The following is a 19,726-nucleotide window of genomic DNA, read 5'->3' on the forward strand; positions in this document are numbered from 1 at the left end:
GGGCCCCAATCCAAGCAAGTGATAGCGGCGTGGGATCGTGGCCTGCTGGGTCGCCTCCTTTACTCTCCTGCAGGCGCTGGGAGCGAATTCTGCTCGCGCCTAAGAAATTCCAAGCTACTTCAGGCCTTGCAGTTTCTCTGTCTCCTCAGGAGCATCGTGCTACGGTGGGCTTTCTGGAGGTGGTGAGTGGTGGTTTCCCATCCCCCTACTGCCCCAACCAGTGATTGTTACCATGGCAGATCAGGTCCCTGAGACTTCTGAGGGTGTCTCTTCCAGAGCCCCTGTAAGACAGGCCGGGAAAGCTGCCAGGGAGGCCATTAGAGGGAGTAAGCCTTACTCCAGGCATGGCCCCAAGCAGGGCTCAGGCCTAGACAAAGATGCATTAAGGCGACAGAAGGCCTTAGAAAAACAAAGCCCAACAGCAGGCCCAATCTTCCCTTTCGGTGTCTCCTGGGGAGCCCTCCAGGGAAATTCCTCCAGCCCAGGGAGGCCCCATTTCTGATAGTGAAGAGGAAGGGGATTCCTTGGCCATGGCAACTTCTCCAGGCCATTCCATGGCTGATCAGGCTGATCTCTTTGCCTGTCCCTCTGATATGGAGGAGGGACCAGCTCCAATGGGGCCCTTAGCCCCTCAACAGCCGATCCCCGGGCCCACTCAAAGGGTTCGCCCCATTGAGGCCCAAGGGCCTAACCTATCCACTGAAATGCAGGAAATAATTAACAGGGCCATTTCCCAGGGCATTGAGGCAGGCATGCGAAAAGGTGGCAAGCGCACTCGCAAGACCCACCATTTGCAACCCCAGGAGGATTCCAGAGAGATGACTCCTAGCCTTCCACCTCCGTCCCTGCATTCTTCAGTGGCCTCTGATGAGTCAGACTGGGAGGAAGAAGAGGAATTTCTTCCTAGGCAGGAAGCTGAATTCTCTGGGGATGAGGCAAGCCCCGCCAAAAAGCTGGCCTTTTCAGGCTTATTTAATTTGGATAATTTCAAAACCATTTTAGATAAGGCTAAGATCTCAACTCACATGGGGTCCACCCCCCCAGCTCAGGTGGTTGTAGACCCTGATGATCTATCTGGGGATCTCTTTGAGGAACCCATTTCGGTCCAGGAAATAGTTCCTGTACCCAAGATGTTCCTCAATTTAGTTCAAAGACAGTGGGCGCAGCCAGCTACCATGGCTACCCCCAGCAGCCATGACAAGAAGCTATATACGGTGGATGCCAGCCTGGAGGAGATGCTCAAGCTCCCTCCTATCGATCCCCCTGTAGCGGCTCTTACCTCCTCTTCTGTGCTCCCTCCTGACCTGTTGGAGGGGCTCAAGGCTGAGGACAAGAGAACCGAAACTGCTTGTCACAAGACCCATCAGGCAGCTGCATGGGCCATTAAGTCCTCCGCTTCGGCCTCCTTTTTCTCCAGGGCGGCTCTCCTGTGGCTGAGGCAGTTGTTGAGGAAGATACCTGCCAAGGACGTTAAAGTCAGGCAGGATATCAATAAAATCATGGCAGCCACAGAGTACACTGCTGATGCCACTCTGAATGCTGCTAAGTTTGCCTCGCGTGCCCTAGCGTCTAATGTTACTTCCAGATGCCTCCTGTGGCTTAGGCACTGGAATGTGGATATGCGCTCCAAATGGAAGCTTGTTACTGCCCCCTTTAAAGGGGACAAGCTGTTTGGTGAGGTCCTTGATCCAGTCCTTGTGGAAAACAAGGACAAAAAGAAAGTGATGCCATCAGTCACCAAAAAGCCTGATCGTAAAGGTCCTGGCTCTTACAGGAGGGAGGCCTTTCGGAACAATGAGCCCTCCACCAGCTCCGCCCCCTATCATCGGGCGTATCCCCAGCAGGGTGAGCGGTCTCAGGACCGTCAGTCCTTTCGAGACAGAGGTCGCCAGCAGCCCTTCTCCAAGCGGCCATTTCGGGGGGGCTCCGGCTCCCGACCCTTTAGGAGGTATAAATGACCATCATAGGTCAGCTCCCATAGGAGGGCGGTTGCAGTTGTTCCACGCCAAATGGGAGCAGACCACGTCAGACCAGTGGGTTCTTCAAACGGTCCGCATGGGTCTCACTTTAGAATTCTGGTCCCCCCCTCCCCGCCACTTCATCCGGAGTCCAGTTCCCTCAGGGTTAGTCAAAAGATCCCTCATGGAACAGGAGATAAGGCACCTCAAGGAGATCAGGGCCATAGAACCTGTCCCAGCAGGCCAGGAAGGAAGAGGGTTTTACTCCATCCTGTTTCTGGTCCCCAAAAACTCAGGAGGGTGGAGGGGGATATTAAATCTAAAGAGGTTCAATCACCACGTGACATATCGCAGGTTCAAGATGCAGTCCCTCCAGTCCATCTTGGGGGCATCAGGCCAGGCGATATACTAACGTCCATAGACCTCAAAGAGGCCTACCTCCACATCCCTATCCGCAAAGCCCACCGCAAGTTCCTGAGGTTCTCTTACATGGGCCTCCATTACCTCCGGGACCACGGGTTCACCATCAACCTGGAAAAAAGTCATCTCGTTCCCACGACCAGACTGAAGCATCTAGGGGCCGTCATCGACACCACCTCGGGCACAGTATCCCTGTCCCCGGAAAGGGTGGCCAGCCTTCGGGAGATGGTCGTTCAGGTGCAGCAGTCACGTCTAGTCAAGGTGGTTCAGCTCTCACAGCTCCTCGGCAAGATGATCTCGTGCCTGTCAATCGTGCCTTGGGCGAGACTTCACTCCCGTCCCCTTCAGTGGCTCCTGCTTCCATATCAAAGAACAAACGAAAGCAGCTCAACAACACTGATTCCAGTTCCAGCAGAGGTACGTCGCTCTCTAAAGTGGTGGTTGTCTCCGGCCCTGTTAAAGGGGTCGCCATTCAAGGAGCCAATCAGGCTCACCATCACAACGGATGCCAGCCTGTTCGGTTGGGGGGCCCACTGCCACAACCAGCTCGCACAGGGCAGGTGGTCCCCTTCCGAAGCCGCTCACAACATCAACTGGCTGGAGCTGAGGGCAGTCAGGCTTGCGCTGAAGCGCTTCCAGAGCACCGTTCAGGGCCACCACGCGCGCATCATGACAGACAATGTCGCCACCAAGGCGCACATCAATCGACGGGGGAATGCGCTCCAGATCCCTGATGAAGGAGGCGGAGCTCTTGGGTCGATGGGCGGAGAGGTATCTCCTTTCTCTTCAGGCGGAGCACATCTCGGGCACGAGCAACACCCAGGCGGACTGGCTGAGCAGATCCACAGTCGACCACTCGGAGTGGCGTCTACATCCGCTGCTGTTCCAGCAACTGTCCCAGAGGTTCGGCCTCCCGCTGGTGGACCTGTTCGCCACCGCGGCCAACGCGCATCTTCCGCGGTTCTTCACAAGGTTCCACGACCCGAGGGCGGAAGGAGTCAACGCGCTGCACGGCCCGTGGCCGAAAGGTCTGCTTTACGCTTTTCCCCCGCTACCTCTTCTTCCCAGAGTCATCAGGAAGATCCTAGCAGAGGAGGCGGAGGTGCTGCGGGTAGCACCGTACTGGCCCAGGAGAACCTGGTTTGCAGACTTGGTGAGTCTTTCGATCACACCACCGTGGCGGATTCCTCCACAGGACATCTCTCTCAGCCAGGGGGCCCTTCAACATCCAGAACCCCAGTGGCTGCAGCTGGCCGTCTGGCACTTGAGAGGGATCTCCTAAGCAGAGGCAAGTTGTCAGACAAGGTGATTGGCACCATCCAAGCGTCACGACGGCAGTCCACGACGCGCATCTACGACGCCACTTGGAAATCCTTCGCCAGCTGGTGCATGGCTCATGGTACGTCTGCGCCCCTTGCTTCGGTTCCTGTCATCCTGGACTTCCTGCAGGAAGGTTTGGACAAGGGCCTGGCACCTAACACCCTGAGGCGCCAGGCGGCAGCCCTGTCAACCATCCTCTCAGTTGAGGGCTACGCATCTCTTGGGCGGAATCCGACCATCCGCAGTTTCCTCAGGGGAGCGACCAACCTGAGACCCCCAGTGGTCCACAGATACCCATCTTGGGATCTCAATGTAGTGTGCGGTCCCTCATCGGGCCCCCGTTTGAGCTCATTAAGACGGCCAGTCTCAGACACCTCACATTCAAAACGGTTTTTCTGGTCGCTATCACGTCTGCTCGTCGCATATCGGAACTGGCTGCCTGTCAGTCAGAGAGGACTTGTGTCTCATTCGTAACGACAGAGTAATCCTGAGGCTGGACCCTTCCTTCAGTCCGAAGGTCAATTCCGGGTTTCATCGGGCGCAGGAGGTGGTCCTTCCGGATTTTTGTCCGCATCCTCGGCACCCGAGGGAAAAGCGCTGGCACATGCTGGATGTGCGCAGGACTATTCGCAGATACATCAAGCGCACGGCCAGTTTTCGGAAATCCGAATCTCTATTCGTCTCCTTTCAACCAGCTTCTCAAGGCAAGAAGGTCTCTTCATCTACCATCGGCGGATGGCTGCGAGCCTGCATTGCGCTTGCCCACGTTTTACAGTCCGTTCCTGTGCCTCGCAATATCACAGCACATTCGACTAGAAGCGCCGCCACCACAGCTGCCTGGTCTACACAGGCACTGATTGAAGAGATCTGCAAGGCGGCCACCTGGACTTCTCTGTCTCCATTTGTCCGAAATTACAAACTGGACAGTTTTGCATCGGCGGAAGGGGCCTTTGGGAGGCGTGTTCTTCAGGGCATCCATACCAGCGGAGCGACCCTGATGGCTGAGCCTTCCCGCCCTAGTGACAGTTAGCTTGGGCATGTCCCTTCTTTGGACTCTCCAGAGCAGCGCCCTGGAAAATGACCATTGTCTTACCTGAAGGGTCCTTTTCAGGGCGCTGCAACGGAGAGTCCACCCCGCCCTGGGGTCTATTCTCCGCTGGTGTTTGTGAAGTCACAGTGTTGTTTGTTGTCTCTGTTATTGTTGTTGGACTATTTTTGACTTGTTCCATATTAGACTTCCAGTTGAAGTTTCAGCGCGCAACTGTTCCACGTCTTCATTGAATAAATCTGAGGAGAGTCGGCACCAGAGGCGTGGCTTAAAGTTTCAATTCAGTTCTGGGCAGATTGGCTGTGTTTAACCCTTCTTTGGACTCTCCGTTGCAGCGCCCTGAAAAGGACCCTTCAGGTAAGACAATGGTCATTCACTGTCAACTTTCAGCTATGTTGTATCCTGTGTGTTATATTGCAGAATTGAATCGATTTATCAAGTGGAAGTCCAGAAGAAGAAGAAAACCAGCAATTTGGCAGTACAGTTTTTGCTTACTGAACTGGAATCTGTGGGAAACACACGATTTGAAGAGGGCTCACCAAATGATGTTTGGTACAGTTGTTTTGCAGTGTTCTAAAATGTTAATCTTCAATCTTGCAGTGTTCTAATAGCTCCAAGTAAGCAGCAGGAGTAGAAGGAGGTTGAGGCCACTGGCTGTGGAGCATATCTGCATGCATTCATGATATATCTAGATCAGGGGTGTCCAAACTTGGGAACTTTTAAGACTTGTGAACTTCAACTCCCAGAATTCTGGGAGTTGAAGTCCACAAGTCTTAAAGTTCCCAAGTTTGGACACCCCTGATCTAGATGCTATTGGTTGTCTAAAACCAGGGAAACTGACAGCAGACCAGTCTCAGCAATAAGAAATGTAGTGGCCCAGTGGCTTGTAAAATACAACTTTCTATGTTCCAGATACAGTCTTGGCAATTGGGACATCACAACAACCTATAATTTAAAGAAACTGACTATTTTGTATAGAAAACAGAAGGGAGGAAGTTACACAAGATAAAGGAAAACAAACATGGTTAATGCAGATTAAGAGGTACTCTTGGTCAATCAAAAAGTAAATGAAATGTGAGCAACTGTAGAAGAAATGGCAGAGCCTGTGGGTGGTGTCAAAGAAGGGACCAGCCTAGAGTTTCTACATAGCTAGACACATACTAAGTCCAATCTACTGTGAATTCCCATGACCTTTATCTAACTTATAGCAGGTGCTAATCATTAATTGAAAATATTCCTGTGCGTAGGCAGCAACAAAAAATCTGTTTAATTGGAACTTCCCATGTGAACCAGGTCTTTTGCATCTGACAACTACCCTAAATAGAGTAAAAAGCAGGATATAAATCTCCCCTTTCTTGAACTGTGTGCCACTTGATCTAGCTTGCAGTTCATCTTTGCTTTGCTACCTAGATAGCATGATAGAAAGATTCAGATATTGTTACCACAGATTTACTTATAATGAAAAGACCGATTTCTACAAGAGAAAGAAAAGCTCCATTCATGAGGAAGCAGAAAATAATATACAGCCTTGTACAATATGTATTGTACAGGAAACCCCTCCAAAATGCAATAAAGCAATAATTTACATCACTGCTATATCCAACCAACATGTTTCTGCTCTGCTATGTCTCTCTCAGTAAATGTTAATGTATCAAATAACAGCTTTGGACTACTCTACAGATTGTCATTCACTCCTTTACCGAATCTCACATAGACATCACATTGCTGATTTATCACTACTACAGTCTGTGCTTGGAAGAGATATTGTACATGTAGTGTTTGACTTATAAGCACAATTGAGATTGGAATTTCCATCATGTCAGTGCAGTTATAAAGCGGAACCTTGACAGCGACTTATCATTACCTACTTTGGCTAATGAAATGTTGGCAAGAAAACAACCAAATCAAGAGAGCACAAGGACTTACCATGTGAACACACCTTATTTCACAACCATTTTTACCATGACTGTTAAGTAACTCACGTAGGTGTTAAACAAATTCAGCTTCCCCAATTGATTTTGCTTGACAAAAGCTGTGGGGAAAGATGCATCTCACCATTGTTTGACTGCAAGATGTTGCAACCGTCATAAATGCATAATGGTTGTCAAGTTCCTGAATTGTGATCATGTAACCATGGGGATGGTGCAAGAATCGTAACTTGAAGGATGGGTATCCTTCAAGTTATAACTCACTTTTCTGTGGATATCATGATTCCAAACCATTGTTAAATGAACAATTTTAAATCGAGAGTTAACTGTATATAATAATGATGGATTATTTTAAAAATAAGATATGCAAAAAAAAAAATCCAAGAAGTAATTTACTTCAAATAATATGTATGGCAATAATTGCTAGGTTACTTCATTCAAAGGAAAGCAAAGTTTTCTCAGAGAACTGAGACAGAAAAAGTATATATACTAGAATATCTCCAGTTCAGTCTCCAGCATCTTCAGACAAGCATGCTAAGATCACTTTTCAACTCTGAAGGTTAATGTTGGCCATTGTAATCAGTATTAGATGAACTAAGGAGCTGATTTGCTGGAAGGCAGCTTCCACTGTTACTGTATGTTTTGTGCTCAAATCCATTGCTTTCAAAACAAAGGATTATAAATTTAGTGTAAGGTGATGATAAAGTTTGAAAGCAAATTAAATATGAATTTCAGCTGCTTTCTCACCAGCTCACAGATATTATCTTTTTCAGTAAAATATTGAGGAATCTTCCTGCTGTTTTTATCTGAAAATGACAGTAATTATCTTCAAAATTGAGAGATTGTCTTAGATTTTATTGTAACGTAATTAATGGAGGGAGAGGTTTTAAAAAAAATTGTCTAATTATTTGGGCAGGGTATCGTATTGAGTAATTATAGTGATTCAAGTCCTCTTTCTTAACCATAGGTTTAATTCATGCTATGAATTGATTTTATCCCGATTTTGTGCCTGGGACTTCAAAGTATATGGCATCACTGCATTGAAAGTAAATCGTGTTATTAGGGTGCACAACCGAATTTTGAGGCTGAATTTTGAGGAGAAATTCCAAAAGTTTTTGGATAAAGAAGAGTTAAATGAGTCCATGTGAGTTGATTTTAAAGAAAGTTAATCAAAAAAAGATAATTAATTGGACTTTGGTTCTTTCTGCTTTTATTGAGGGTGTTGTCTGCATAATAAACCTATCTGTCTGAAAAATGAGTTCAGATCGCAGTGGACCTACTGCAAGGAATCGTTCAACCCAATAAATATTATTACATGTGAGAGTAGGAATATATTGTGATTTTATGGGGCTTGAATTTATCTGGTCACCCAGTAATCTGCTTCATGTTGATGTTTACACCATAATCAAGCATTTCATTAGTTAAAGAGTATTATGAGCTGGAATAGGAATTTATGTGAGAAAGAGGGTGCAAATCCTACAGGGTGGAAGCTAAAACATATGAAGAACAATTGCAGGAATCGGATATGTCAAGTCTAGTGAAAAGAAAGACTAGGGGTGACATGACAGCAATGCTCCAATATTTGAGGAGCTACCAGAAAGAAGAGATGTTCAACCTGTTTTCCAAAACACTAGAAGGTAGGACAAGAAACAATGGATGGGAACTAAATCAAAGAGGGAAGCATCCTACGACGAAGGAGCTATTTCCTAACAGTGAAAACAATTAACCAATGGAATCGCTTGCCTTCAGAACTTGTGGGTGCTCCATCACTGGAGGCATTTAAGAAGAGACTAGACAGCCAGTCTTGGCTCCTTTCTCCCTCCTCCCACCTTTATTTACAGCACAACTTAGGAATGCTGATATCTTTTCCTGCCTTGCCAAATTTACTATTGCCAATTTTTCTTAACCCATCCTTTTCCAGTCTTCTAGCATAAGAACCACCTATTTTTTGGTTTGCCACCATTTTGCCAATCCTTACTCTCATTTCTGCCACTTTGTAGATTTCTTCTTGGCTTTAGCTGTCTTAGGTATCTTCCTAGTTGTTTCTTCTCCCTGCCTGTGGATCATTTATTTTTTTGCTCTTCCGCTCATTGGTTGTTCTGGCCCAAATTCCATTTGCTTGAACAAGTGGTTTAGGAGTTGGGAGAGACTGTGTGGTGTGGGAAAAGCTGAGTAGGCTTCCAGTGGAATTTCCTTGTACTTTTTTGTTGAGTCCAAAACAAATATTGGCTCCACCTAGGAGAGATGTGATGCCAATGGCTTTATAAATACTTATTAGCCATGATAATACCGTAATGCCTTCTTGTAGTTCAGTAACTTGGAGCAAACACAGAAGGAATGTTATCATTTGTAGGAAGCCTTGGTATAAGACAGGATAATAAATTAGGTGGAGCTAATGTAGGTCCTTCTTTTCTAGAAGAATAAATCTGTTAGTCAAGGATTCAATTATTACATCCCTTACTGTTTAATTTTTTTATGTCTTTGTTCTTTCTCTTCCTGTCTTCCATTTTCCCTTCAGAAACTTCAAGAAGATGTTGGAGTACCTCTTCTATGTATCTCCCCCTGAAATACCTTTGAAGAAAAAGCAATTAATCCACATTCTGGAAGAAGGTTTTCAGGAATCAAAAACAGTAAGTAGAAGTTCCAAAACAGTAGGACATAACATTCTTTTTTTCCTGTTTATGTCCTCCTATGAGAGAATTTTATTAAAAAATTATCTGGATAATCAGATGCATCATGAAACAATGCAGATAAGGGACTAATTAAGGATGAATTGGTACTTCCTTTATTAAAAAGAAACAAAAATGCCTTCCTATAGGAAAGAATACAAACATTATTGAATAATAACATTGTCCCAACATGCTTTCATAGCTTTCTGTAGTGTTGTTTTATATTGGGTAACATTCACATTATTTCTGAAATGGTATGGTCTCAAGGAGGTTTCTGCCATTCCACACATTTTATGTTATTTATATTTAAAACAATTGTGCCTTTAAATTCCAGTTGTGTGCATTTAAAAAAGATTTTTTTGGTAATTTGAATAAATAGGAATTGCATACGTAAATTGTTTTTACGTATTTCTCTTATGGTAGTTAAAGAACTGGATAAAAACTAATTGGGCAAACAAACTCTCCTGTCACGCTCCATATGCAAATACAGATGTTCCTTGACTTACAGGTCACTTAATATCCATTTAACATTGCCCTCCCTCCCCCCAGTTACTTATGACCTAATTCTGAAGTTTTGATAGCTACACGTGCATGCACACGCACGCACATGCCACAATCACATGACCACATTTTGAGTTGCTTGATAACTAGCTCATCTTTATAGCCTTTTGCGGTGATTTATTATGGTTTTTGTCAATTCCATACCCTTTTAGCCAGTTTCCAGCAAAAAAAAAAACACCCATAGGTGCATTAACGGTTGCTGCGGTCACTGCAATGTTTGTTTAACAAGTGCTGCAAAAAGTCATACAATTTGTAAATCTGGCAAGACTGGACTGAAAGAATCAATCTAGACTGGATTACTTGAGCAAGGGGGTTGGACTAGAAAACCTCCGAGATCCCTTTCAACTCTTATTTTTCTGCATCTTAGTGCCATAAAAGCTAGAAATCTGCTCCTTAAAAAAGAGAGAGAGAAATAAAGGAAGTGAATTGGTTAGTCAATAGTAAATCTTCTTCAGTTTTAATGCAGAAGTGTTACAAACTGAAAGATCACAATCTGTAATCTAACATTTGTCAGTTTTCTCATCTACCTTTCTGTTGTACTTGTTTATATGTTCCACGTGCTCATAACACTTGATAATTTTAAAACTATTAATTAAATATTTGGAAAGCTCTGTGTGAGGCAGTCAGATTAGCGAGCTGTTGGTTTTTGTTTTGTTTTGTTCTGTTATTTTAGGAAAATGACGTCCTTTTACTCTCAAACAGTCTAAGTATCTGTGAACATCCAAGAATTGAAATCCTGCAAAAACAATCCCAAAGTAAAGGAGATTTTGAGGAGTCAATCAGATACGGTAATTTTTAAGATGTTGCTGTATGGATTTAAACATAATTTTAATAATGATTTATTTAAATTTTAACAAATAAATAAAAACACCCAAGACTCAGTATAGATTCAGTTAAAATTAGTAAGAAGTGACATGCAGATTTTAATACTGCTGGAATACCCAGTGGTGCATTATTTACACTGCCTGAAGTTGTACAAAATAAAGATGGGGTATGAATGTAATAATAAATGAATCATATAAGAAAAGTCCCATTGATTATGCCACAGATGTCTATATCACACAGTGGCAATCTAGATGCATTTTAGAAGTTACAGAACTAATGGGTCGTACGCTTTTTCTCAGTAGTGAGTACTGAGAGCATGGCATCTTGTGCTTCGGGAGGTAGCAAACCACCATCAGTACAGGTAGTCTTGGCTTAATTATGGAAATTTCTGTTGCTAAGCAATGTGTCACCCTTAGTGACATCATCTCAAGCATTCCCTGTTCCTGTTATTAAGGTTATCACTAAGTGAGGACCACACATGATCAGAACGTCCAATTTACTGCTGGCTTCCCCATTGACTTTGTTTATGGGAAGCTGGGAGGGAAAGTCACACGTTCATGCGATCACAGGATGCTTTGATGGTCAGAAAACTGGACCAGTTATTTTTTTTTTTTTTTCAAAAAGTTTTATTGGTTTTTTTAAAAACATTTATGTGGAAAAGGGGTAGGTGGAATTACAAATTTTGGCAGTTGCAAATGTGGCAGACGCCCCCTCCCTCCAAACTCCTAGATTACATCAAAATATCAAATCTTAATACATAATCATAAAAAGTCAGCATCTTAATTCTAGAAAAAATAATTTTCAATCAATTTATATAATTATAATATATAGTCTAGTTATAAATTCATTTTTACTTTCGGTCTGTTTATAACATTGTGATTTCCTTATTTATTTTTGTGATCTGAGCTTTCTTGGTGTTGCCCCTTCACCCCCCGCTGGCAGAGCTCCGGCCCCTCCCGTGTCCTGTATGACCGTTGTAGTATCTTCTATTTTTTCTAGGTTGGCTTTGTTTTTTTCCATAAAGGCCTGTGCCTCTATGGGTGTATTAATTCTGATTCTTGTCTCCTCCCAGAATATTAGCATACCTTCAGGCATCAACCATCTAAACCACACACCCTTCTGGTATAATTTATTCGCCAATTGCGAATAATTTTTCCTTTTTTCCCTAATTTTTTTGGGAATCTGCTTTAGAATGGTTATCTCCCTGTCACAGTATGTCAATGTTTGCCCCCTTTGCACACCCAGAATTTCATCTCTTGTGGTTTTCCTAAGGAATTTAATGTGAACCTCCCTGGGTACATTATGTGTTCTGGCATATGCTGAATTCACTCTATAAGCTAGGTCTATCTCCCAATCCATCTGCTGTTTATCTTTGTGTATGTATTCAGCTAAAATATTAGTCATAATGTCCCTTATGTTTTCCCCATCTGCTTCTATTACATTTTGAAATCTAAGATAAAAGGACATTCTCTCAAACTCTATTTTCATTTGTTGGATGTCAAGTTCTTTGTTCCCCTTCTGTAAAGCCTCTACCCCCCCCCTCGCCTCCGCCACCCCACCCTCCACAAGGTCCAGTCTCTGTGAGTTCTTAAAGATTTGGGCTTGGTTCTGTTTAATTTCATCTTTCATTTCCCTTAACTGTTTCTTAATTTCCTCCTGGCCCTGTAGAATTTGTTGAAGCATTTGTTGAAAGTCTATCTCTGTAGTCTTGGGTTGCATCAGTTCTGTTATCTTTGACTGTGTAGCTGGGCTAGACGTTGCAGACGTTGGGGCAGAAGTAGCAAATCCAGGCTTTCCAGGAGGTGGTCTTTTTGGAGGCATGGTTTTTAAAGCAAGGAAATCTGTCAAAATAGAGACTGGGCAGCTGGAGAGGTAGAGCAGGCAGGCGAATCCAGAAGGCAGAGGATCCAAACAGATGGGGATTTCTTTAGTCAGTCTAGCAGTAGATGAAAATTTTTTCCCCAAAGAGTTCAAAGAAGAACAATCCACAAGAGATTCCTCTGGGTGGCTCGGAGACAAAGACCGGAAGCCTGAATTTTAGAGGTGGAGTCAGGTTTCACAGTTCATGAAGACAACGGAAGTGTGCCATCTTGCCCTGCCAGCTTTGGGCTCAGAGGCATAATAAAGTTTTAAAAATTCAAAAAGTTCTCAGTTCACCCATAGATTCTGGAGCTAAGTCCAATGAAAGTCACTTTTATAAGGGTGAGGCATCATTAGTTGGCTCTCCCCCCTCCTCCTTCCCCTGAGGGCGAAAGCAAAATCTTCTCAAGCCGCTTGTCCAAGGGAGGGGGGGAAATCCCCCTCCCTCTAGCCGCACCTCTGGCAAAAGTCCGAAAGTTTAACTTTTTTTCTTAAAGAGATGCTGAAGGGTCCATAAATTTAAGATAGAGGGAATGGAGAAGGGCAGCCTCTCACCACATTGCCGCTGCTTCGTTCAATAGCGCGTTCTCCGATCGGCATGGGGCGAGGCGCGCGCACACGGGCGCCCTCCGATACTGCTCCCCGGTGCCTAGAACGAAGCGGAGGAGCCCCCGCCAGCCGCCGCCGACGCCAGGACCCTCCGCGAGCCGTTCCCTCGGCAGGACACCTCTCCGGGGCGTCCTGTGCCCCCCCAGAAGCGGGGGAAGCCCACCGGGAGAGCGGGAGCAGGCAAAGGCTTGCCTGTCGCCGTAGCCGCCGGAACCGGAAGTCCAGAAAACTGGACCAGTTATTGAGCATCTGGATGACATGACTGCAGGGGCCCTGCAGTGACTGGAACTTTGAGGATTAGTCATGAGTACCACTTGTTCCACAATCTTCATCAATGATTTGGATGAGGGAATAAATGGGGAACTCATCAAATTTGCAGATGATACCAAGCTGGCAGGAATAGCCAACACTCCAGAAGATAGGCTTAAGATACAGAAGGATCTTGACAAACTTGAACATTGGGCACTATCTAATAAAATGAAATTCAATGGTGAAAAGAGTAAGGTTCTACATTTAGGCAACAAAAACGGAATGCACAGGTACAGTATAGGTGATACCTTACTCAGTAGTAGTAACTGTGAAAGGGATCTTGGAGTCCTAGTGGACAACCATTTAAATATGAGCCAGCAGTGTGCAGCAGCTGCCAAAAAAGCCAACACAGTTCTAGGCTGTATCAACAGAGGGATAGAATCAAGATCACGTGAAGTGTTAATACCACTTTATAATGCCTTGGTAAGGCCACACTTGGAATACTGCATTCAGTTCTGGTCGCCACGATGTAAAAAAGATGTGGAGACTCTAGAAAGAGTGCAGAGAAGAGCAACAAAGATGATTAGGGGACTGGAGACTAAAACATATGAAGAACGGTTGCAGGAACTGGGTATGTTTAGCTTAAGAGAAAGAAGGACTAGGGGAGACATGATAGCATTATTCCAATATCTCAGAGGTTGCCACAAAGAAGAGGGAGTCAAACTATTCTCCAAAGCACCTGAGGGTAGAACAAGAAGCAATGGGTGGAAACTAATCAAGGAGAGAAGCAACTTAGAAATGAGGAGAAATTTCCTGACAGTGAGAACAATTAATCAGTGGAACAGCTTGCCTCCAGAAGTTGTGAATGCCCCAACACTGGAAGTCTTTAAGAAGATGTTGGATAGCTATTTGTCTGAAACGGTATAGGGTTTCCTGCCTGGGCAGGGGGTTGGACTAGAAGACCTCCAGGGTCCCTTCCAACTCTACTATTGTATTGTATTGTATTGTATTGTTCAGTGCCATTGCTGGTTCAAATGGTTGCTGAATTAGTATTTGTTAACCAAGGAGTTCCTGTGTAGCAGCCATCGATCCTCCCTGAACAGTTCAATCAGCTTTTAGTACCATCCAAATTGGCTGCCATTAATATGACTGCTGTAGGGAATCCCACAGCTTAGCTACGTAAAACTAGTATTTCTCTGTGAATCCTGAATCTCCCTGCATTTAGTTTCAGTGAATGACCTCAAATTCTAACATAGGGAAACAGGATTTAGCAAGCTAAGTACTGATTTATGGCCTCATGCCTTCCAACTAACTCTGGGGTTTTGTTTTGTTTTTGTCTGTTTGTTTAAGTCTGTATTGATTTGTGTCCAAGTTAGAAATATAAGTTGCAGTGGTTGTTCTGGAAACACTGGCTACTATGTTGACTAGTTTACCATTTCACATATTAATAATGCTAAAATATATATTAACATCTTGACTGAAGTAGGAAGCAGGAAGCTTTTTAAACACATTTTTATTACGTGGTTTGATGTATTCCATTTCACTTGTTTGGAGCTTTCCATTAGAGTTCCAATAGATTGAGTGTATAAATAAGAGCTTTTATTCATTTTTCAGGGAAACTTATAATTGCCAAAGTCTTTCTTGGGCATAGTGTTGGAGCCCCTGATACAGATCTAGTCACCCCAGCCAGCTATCCTGGGATCGACAGTGTATACAAGCCTCGCAGATCATCTCAAAACAGCCCTCATACACCCAACGATGGGACTGGGGAACCAGACAAAGCCAAATGTGAGTTAGTGGCTCCAGCTGAAGTTCCACCTCTACAGCTTCTTCATGATGTTTTGGTATTGAAAATTAATAATAAGTATAATTGATATATATGTGCAGGTACATAAAGATTTAGAGATTGTTCTTATTTCTAAGTTGGAGAATTTGGCAGTTGGAATCAACATTATTCAATAATTTCTTGGACATTTCTGTTCTTTCCGAAGTAGATAAGTGTCCCTCACTTTACCCATTTCTTCACCTTGTGATTAAAGATTTATTATTGAAAGAATATGAAGACAACACTGCATATTTCCCAAAAGCTTTGAAAAGATAAACTTATCTTCCTCCCTAAGAAGAAAGTACAGCATGAACATGAATAACCACCAGATGGCAATCTAATCAAACATATGCATACTAAATTCAAACTGAAACCCAAAAAGGCATTTGCAATATATATTTCCACCTAGTCTTCAGTGTCCTGCAATTTGGTCACAGTTATGTAGTCAGGATAAAGTCTTAAGAGTGGCCCACTCTTGGCTGCATTTAAGAAAATAGATGGAAACAGGCTATAATATGGAAATAGTTCCCCAAGATTTTTTTCAAGTATTGGTTCTGTCATGGCAAAACAATTTGAAATATTTTGAGGGAGCATCAAGAAGACCTTGGGAATCCTAGATACTGAAACTTTAGAGGCATTTTTGCATGGTGAGCTTCAAAATTTTGAAACAACTTCTGAAGCTCAGCATGCATCCCGAGGCACTCTGTTTCTTAGTTTTCTTAAGTCTTAAAAGTCTTAAGTCTTTTCTTAATTTTTACCTATAAGTCATCAATTACTATTTATTTTATAATTTTATAAAATTTTATGTATATTACATATTACATTATGTATGTATCAGTGGTGGGAATCAATTTTTTTTACTACCGGTTCTGTGGGCGTGGCTTGGTGGGTGTGGCATGGCTTGGTGAGCATGGCAGGGGAAGGATACTGTAAAATATCTATTCCCCCACTCCAGGGAAAGGATACTGTAAAATCTCCATTCCCTCCCGATCAGCTGGGACTCTGGAGGCAGAGAATAGATGCGGGGGTGGAGCCAGTCAGAGGTGGTATTTACCGGTTCTCTAAACTACTCAAAATTTCCGCTACAGGCCTGATCAGAACCTGCTGAATACCACCTCTGGTACGTAAGTATGTATGTATGATGTAATATTACGTCTCCTGGTTTGTTGTCTAGTGGTCTGGTTAACCACTAGACCAAACTGGGTCTAATAATCAATGACATTAAGGTAATATATAGGCTTGTTGTTGTGGAGAAAATAGGAAGAAGAAGGAGCTTTACATATGTTCTTTGCCTTGAACTGTATATAAATAAATTACACCTCCCAGCTAGAGGTTTTCATCTAGTGGTTCTTTGAATTTTAGTAAAAATATCCCTGCTAACCTCTTCTAAGTTACATTGTCTGTATAAAAGTAAAAGCAAACAAGAGAACCATATTGTGTCCTTTTCCTTAGCTTCCGAATCATGTTCTTCTGTGGAATGCAAGAATTGTGACTGTAGCCTCCGACAGTGTGAATGGTTTGTGTTTGATCATGAGCTTGTTTTGCCAGAGTACGTCATTGAATTTGAGTACATCACACAGGTATGGAATGTCTATTAGCTATCAGTTCACTAATTATGATTTCATTTATAGAATTAATTAGATTAACTATGAATGTGCATTGCTATGTAGTAAAATGAAATAGATAATTTTCTTACAGAGATCTTCATCTTAATACTGGAGAAGATCTCTTTAATAAAAACAATATTTTCCAGGGTACAGGTAGATAGTAGATTATTCAGAGAAATGAAGAAGATAATCTCAGAAACTGGAATCTTTTGTGATCAGTATATATATACAGTAGGTTTTATATTGCAGTCCTATTCTTTAAAAACTTACAAACTTTGAGAAAGACACAAAAATAAAGAAACTATGTGTCAAAGGATATGATTCTTTTTCCAGCTACTAATAGCTGCTGATAATAGTTTCTGTAAAGTTATCATACACAAAAACAAAGTTCCATTTTTTTCCAACTGTTTATAGATCAGTCCCCCCCCCCCCCGCTCCAAATAAATCTGGCATCAGTTGCATATCACTCTTTAAAATTTTCTGCATTATTATATGTAATGGTGTCCAAAATGTTCCGGTTGACCAAGCATGTTAGAAAAATCTTTTCTGATCTTTTATGCAGGTCAAAGTGGAGGCTTTATTCTCCTCACCCAGCAATGTGATTGGGGAGGATGGAAGGCGAAATTCAGCCGGCTTTGTGTTTTCTCGGGATCTCCAACATGATGATGATGTGTTAAGCATGGAGCCAATAATTAAGCCCAAGCCCAAAATTATTTGCTTGGATGAAAAAACTGTGATGGCAATCTCAAAGGTCAACACTTATAGTCAGATTGTTGTGAGTAGCTTTTTTCATCTGCCTTGATACAGAATGAAAATTAGATTCTGCCTTTCCCCACTGCTGGTTTGAAGTTTATCCAGTACCCTGAATTGGTAGAAAAGCATACAATATTGACATTAAATTTATTGCCCCTGATGCTACTTGTTATCTTGGCTGTATTGCTTCTGTTTCCAGTCGCTGCCAATCATCTGATTTCCCTCCAAGGTAGTAGATGGGAAAGGCTAATGCTTATGCATTTTGGGATGTCTTGAGAAGGAATATGGGAAAAATGGTATTGTAACAGTAGTACAATTAAGGGCAAATTAAGTCTGTCTCATTGATGGACTGGGGATAGAATTAAGGACATATGGGGATTTCACAGAATAAATATGTTCAGATCATGTTTAGATAAAGGGGGGGGGGATCTCACAAAAAAACAATCTAATTTCTTGCAATGCTACCTGCCTCTGCTAACCCAAAGGTTCTGGCAGAATAGGTATGTTTGGCTGCCTTCCAAGAAACAATGCTACCAAGTGGCACCTGAAGAGTACGAAGCTAGCTCATTCCACCCACATGGATGATGTGAAATAGAAGGATGAAGTACAAAGGAATGTTTTTGCATTCTCAAGCTCAAGGATAGATTCAAGTAAACCTGCCTTTGTACCTATTTTATGTGATTTGGACTTTAATCCCAATAGTAGCTACTTTGGTTATTTAAATTGTAGGGGTAAAGTGATTCTCTTGAATCTTTTTAAAGACCTGAACACTTGTTAGGAAATTACCTTTCTTTCATGAATTGAATACTTCCAAATGAGGTTCAAGGTCTTGACATTAAAATGTTGGTTTTGAAAATACATCAAGAAAACTATTCCAAGGAGACGACTTCCGGTCCCCGAAGGTGACGGGCGTGCGCGTCCGCTGCTCGTCTTCTCGGTGGGTTCCTTTTAGGAGCACAGGGGGCCTTGGAGGGGCTCCCTGCCATAGGGTGGTTTGTTGGGACCCCCTGGATCGGCGGCGGCTGCAGGGGGGTCTCCAACTTCGCCTTAGGAGCCGGGGAGTGTGGGGGTGTGTGGCGACGCTGTCATGTCGCTGCGCGTCTTTGCCGAGCGGAGCCTGGAAGGAAACATCTAATCAGACGCTACAGCTGAAGTGCGGTGAGCTGGGAGGTTTCCCTCAATCTCTTCTTAATTAACTCAATTGATGAACAGCAGTCTTTTTTTAAATTTTGATGTCAAGTGTTAAGACTGGAGAGGGGGGTTTCTACCCCCCCTCGGAAAAGCGGCGTTTGGAATTTCTCTCTCTCTCGGAGGAGAAAGAGAGTTAAAATTCACTTTCACTTCCTCTAAGAAATGGGAGAATGACCTTTTGATACAGTTGCAAGAGATGACTGCTGAGTTGATTCTTATAAACTACTTTATGGGAACTTTTGACTTGTTGCTTTCTAACCTCCTGTGAAGGCTGAGCCAAGATGGCCAACTTCCTCCTTCTTCTTTGCCTTTATGAATGAAGCTTCCCTTTTGAAAGAATTTCTGGCTTTCTACTATTTCGCACCCTAGAGATCTCCAGGAGCCTCCTATTCCACGTATCTCCCTTGGATTTGGAACAATTGATTCATATCACTTGGCTTGGAGCTCTATAGAAAGACTAACCTTCTCTTCTGGCCTTGCTTGCCTCACAATCTCCCCCGGTTGTGTTTTTCCACAGACGCCATTTCTTTGTACAGACTTATAGCTATCTCTGAACTTAATATGGGCCCTAAAAAATTACCACCTGGTAAGGCATCCTCGGCCCCGACATCCTCTACGTCCAGCCCGATTTCTCAACAGACACAATTGGCTTCATTTTTACAACCTAAAGCATCCGAAGAGACTTCAAAGGATTTATCTGTTGCCCAAATGTTTCAAACTATTATAAAGGGACAGGATGAACTGAAAAAGCAACTGGCAGACTTAAATGACCAGCTCAGAGAAACGCAACAACAAGCAACACAAAATAAACAGAGAATAAGTGTGCTGGAGGAGGGCACAACTGGGCTGAGGGAAGAGGTTAAGACAATTCAGAAGGGGAACATAGAATTTGAAAATCACATG

At 43.4% G+C, this 19,726-nt stretch overlaps 1 protein-coding gene across 4 annotated transcripts in view; it reads left to right on the top strand.

Annotated features, from left to right (window-relative positions):
- Positions 1–19,726, top strand: part of LRRC9 (leucine rich repeat containing 9) — an 80,068-nt gene that overhangs the window by 14,752 nt on the left and 45,590 nt on the right. For 3 of the 4 annotated variants that reach the window (XM_081957290.1, XM_081957292.1, XM_081957293.1), the window contains exons 10-16: positions 5,167–5,298; positions 7,642–7,818; positions 9,193–9,304; positions 10,578–10,692; positions 15,062–15,235; positions 16,725–16,852; positions 17,442–17,654. In XM_081957290.1, coding sequence (XP_081813416.1) covers positions 5,167–5,298; positions 7,642–7,818; positions 9,193–9,304; positions 10,578–10,692; positions 15,062–15,235; positions 16,725–16,852; positions 17,442–17,654 — 1,051 coding nt within the window. The remainder of the gene's footprint in view (positions 1–5,166; positions 5,299–7,641; positions 7,819–9,192; positions 9,305–10,577; positions 10,693–15,061; positions 15,236–16,724; positions 16,853–17,441; positions 17,655–19,726) is intronic. The other variant, XM_081957291.1, reaches the window with a different exon arrangement.

This window comes from Natrix helvetica (genome assembly GCF_964273705.1).
Source record: "Natrix helvetica genome assembly, chromosome: 1".
NCBI classification, from domain to species: domain Eukaryota; kingdom Metazoa; phylum Chordata; class Lepidosauria; order Squamata; family Natricidae; genus Natrix; species Natrix helvetica.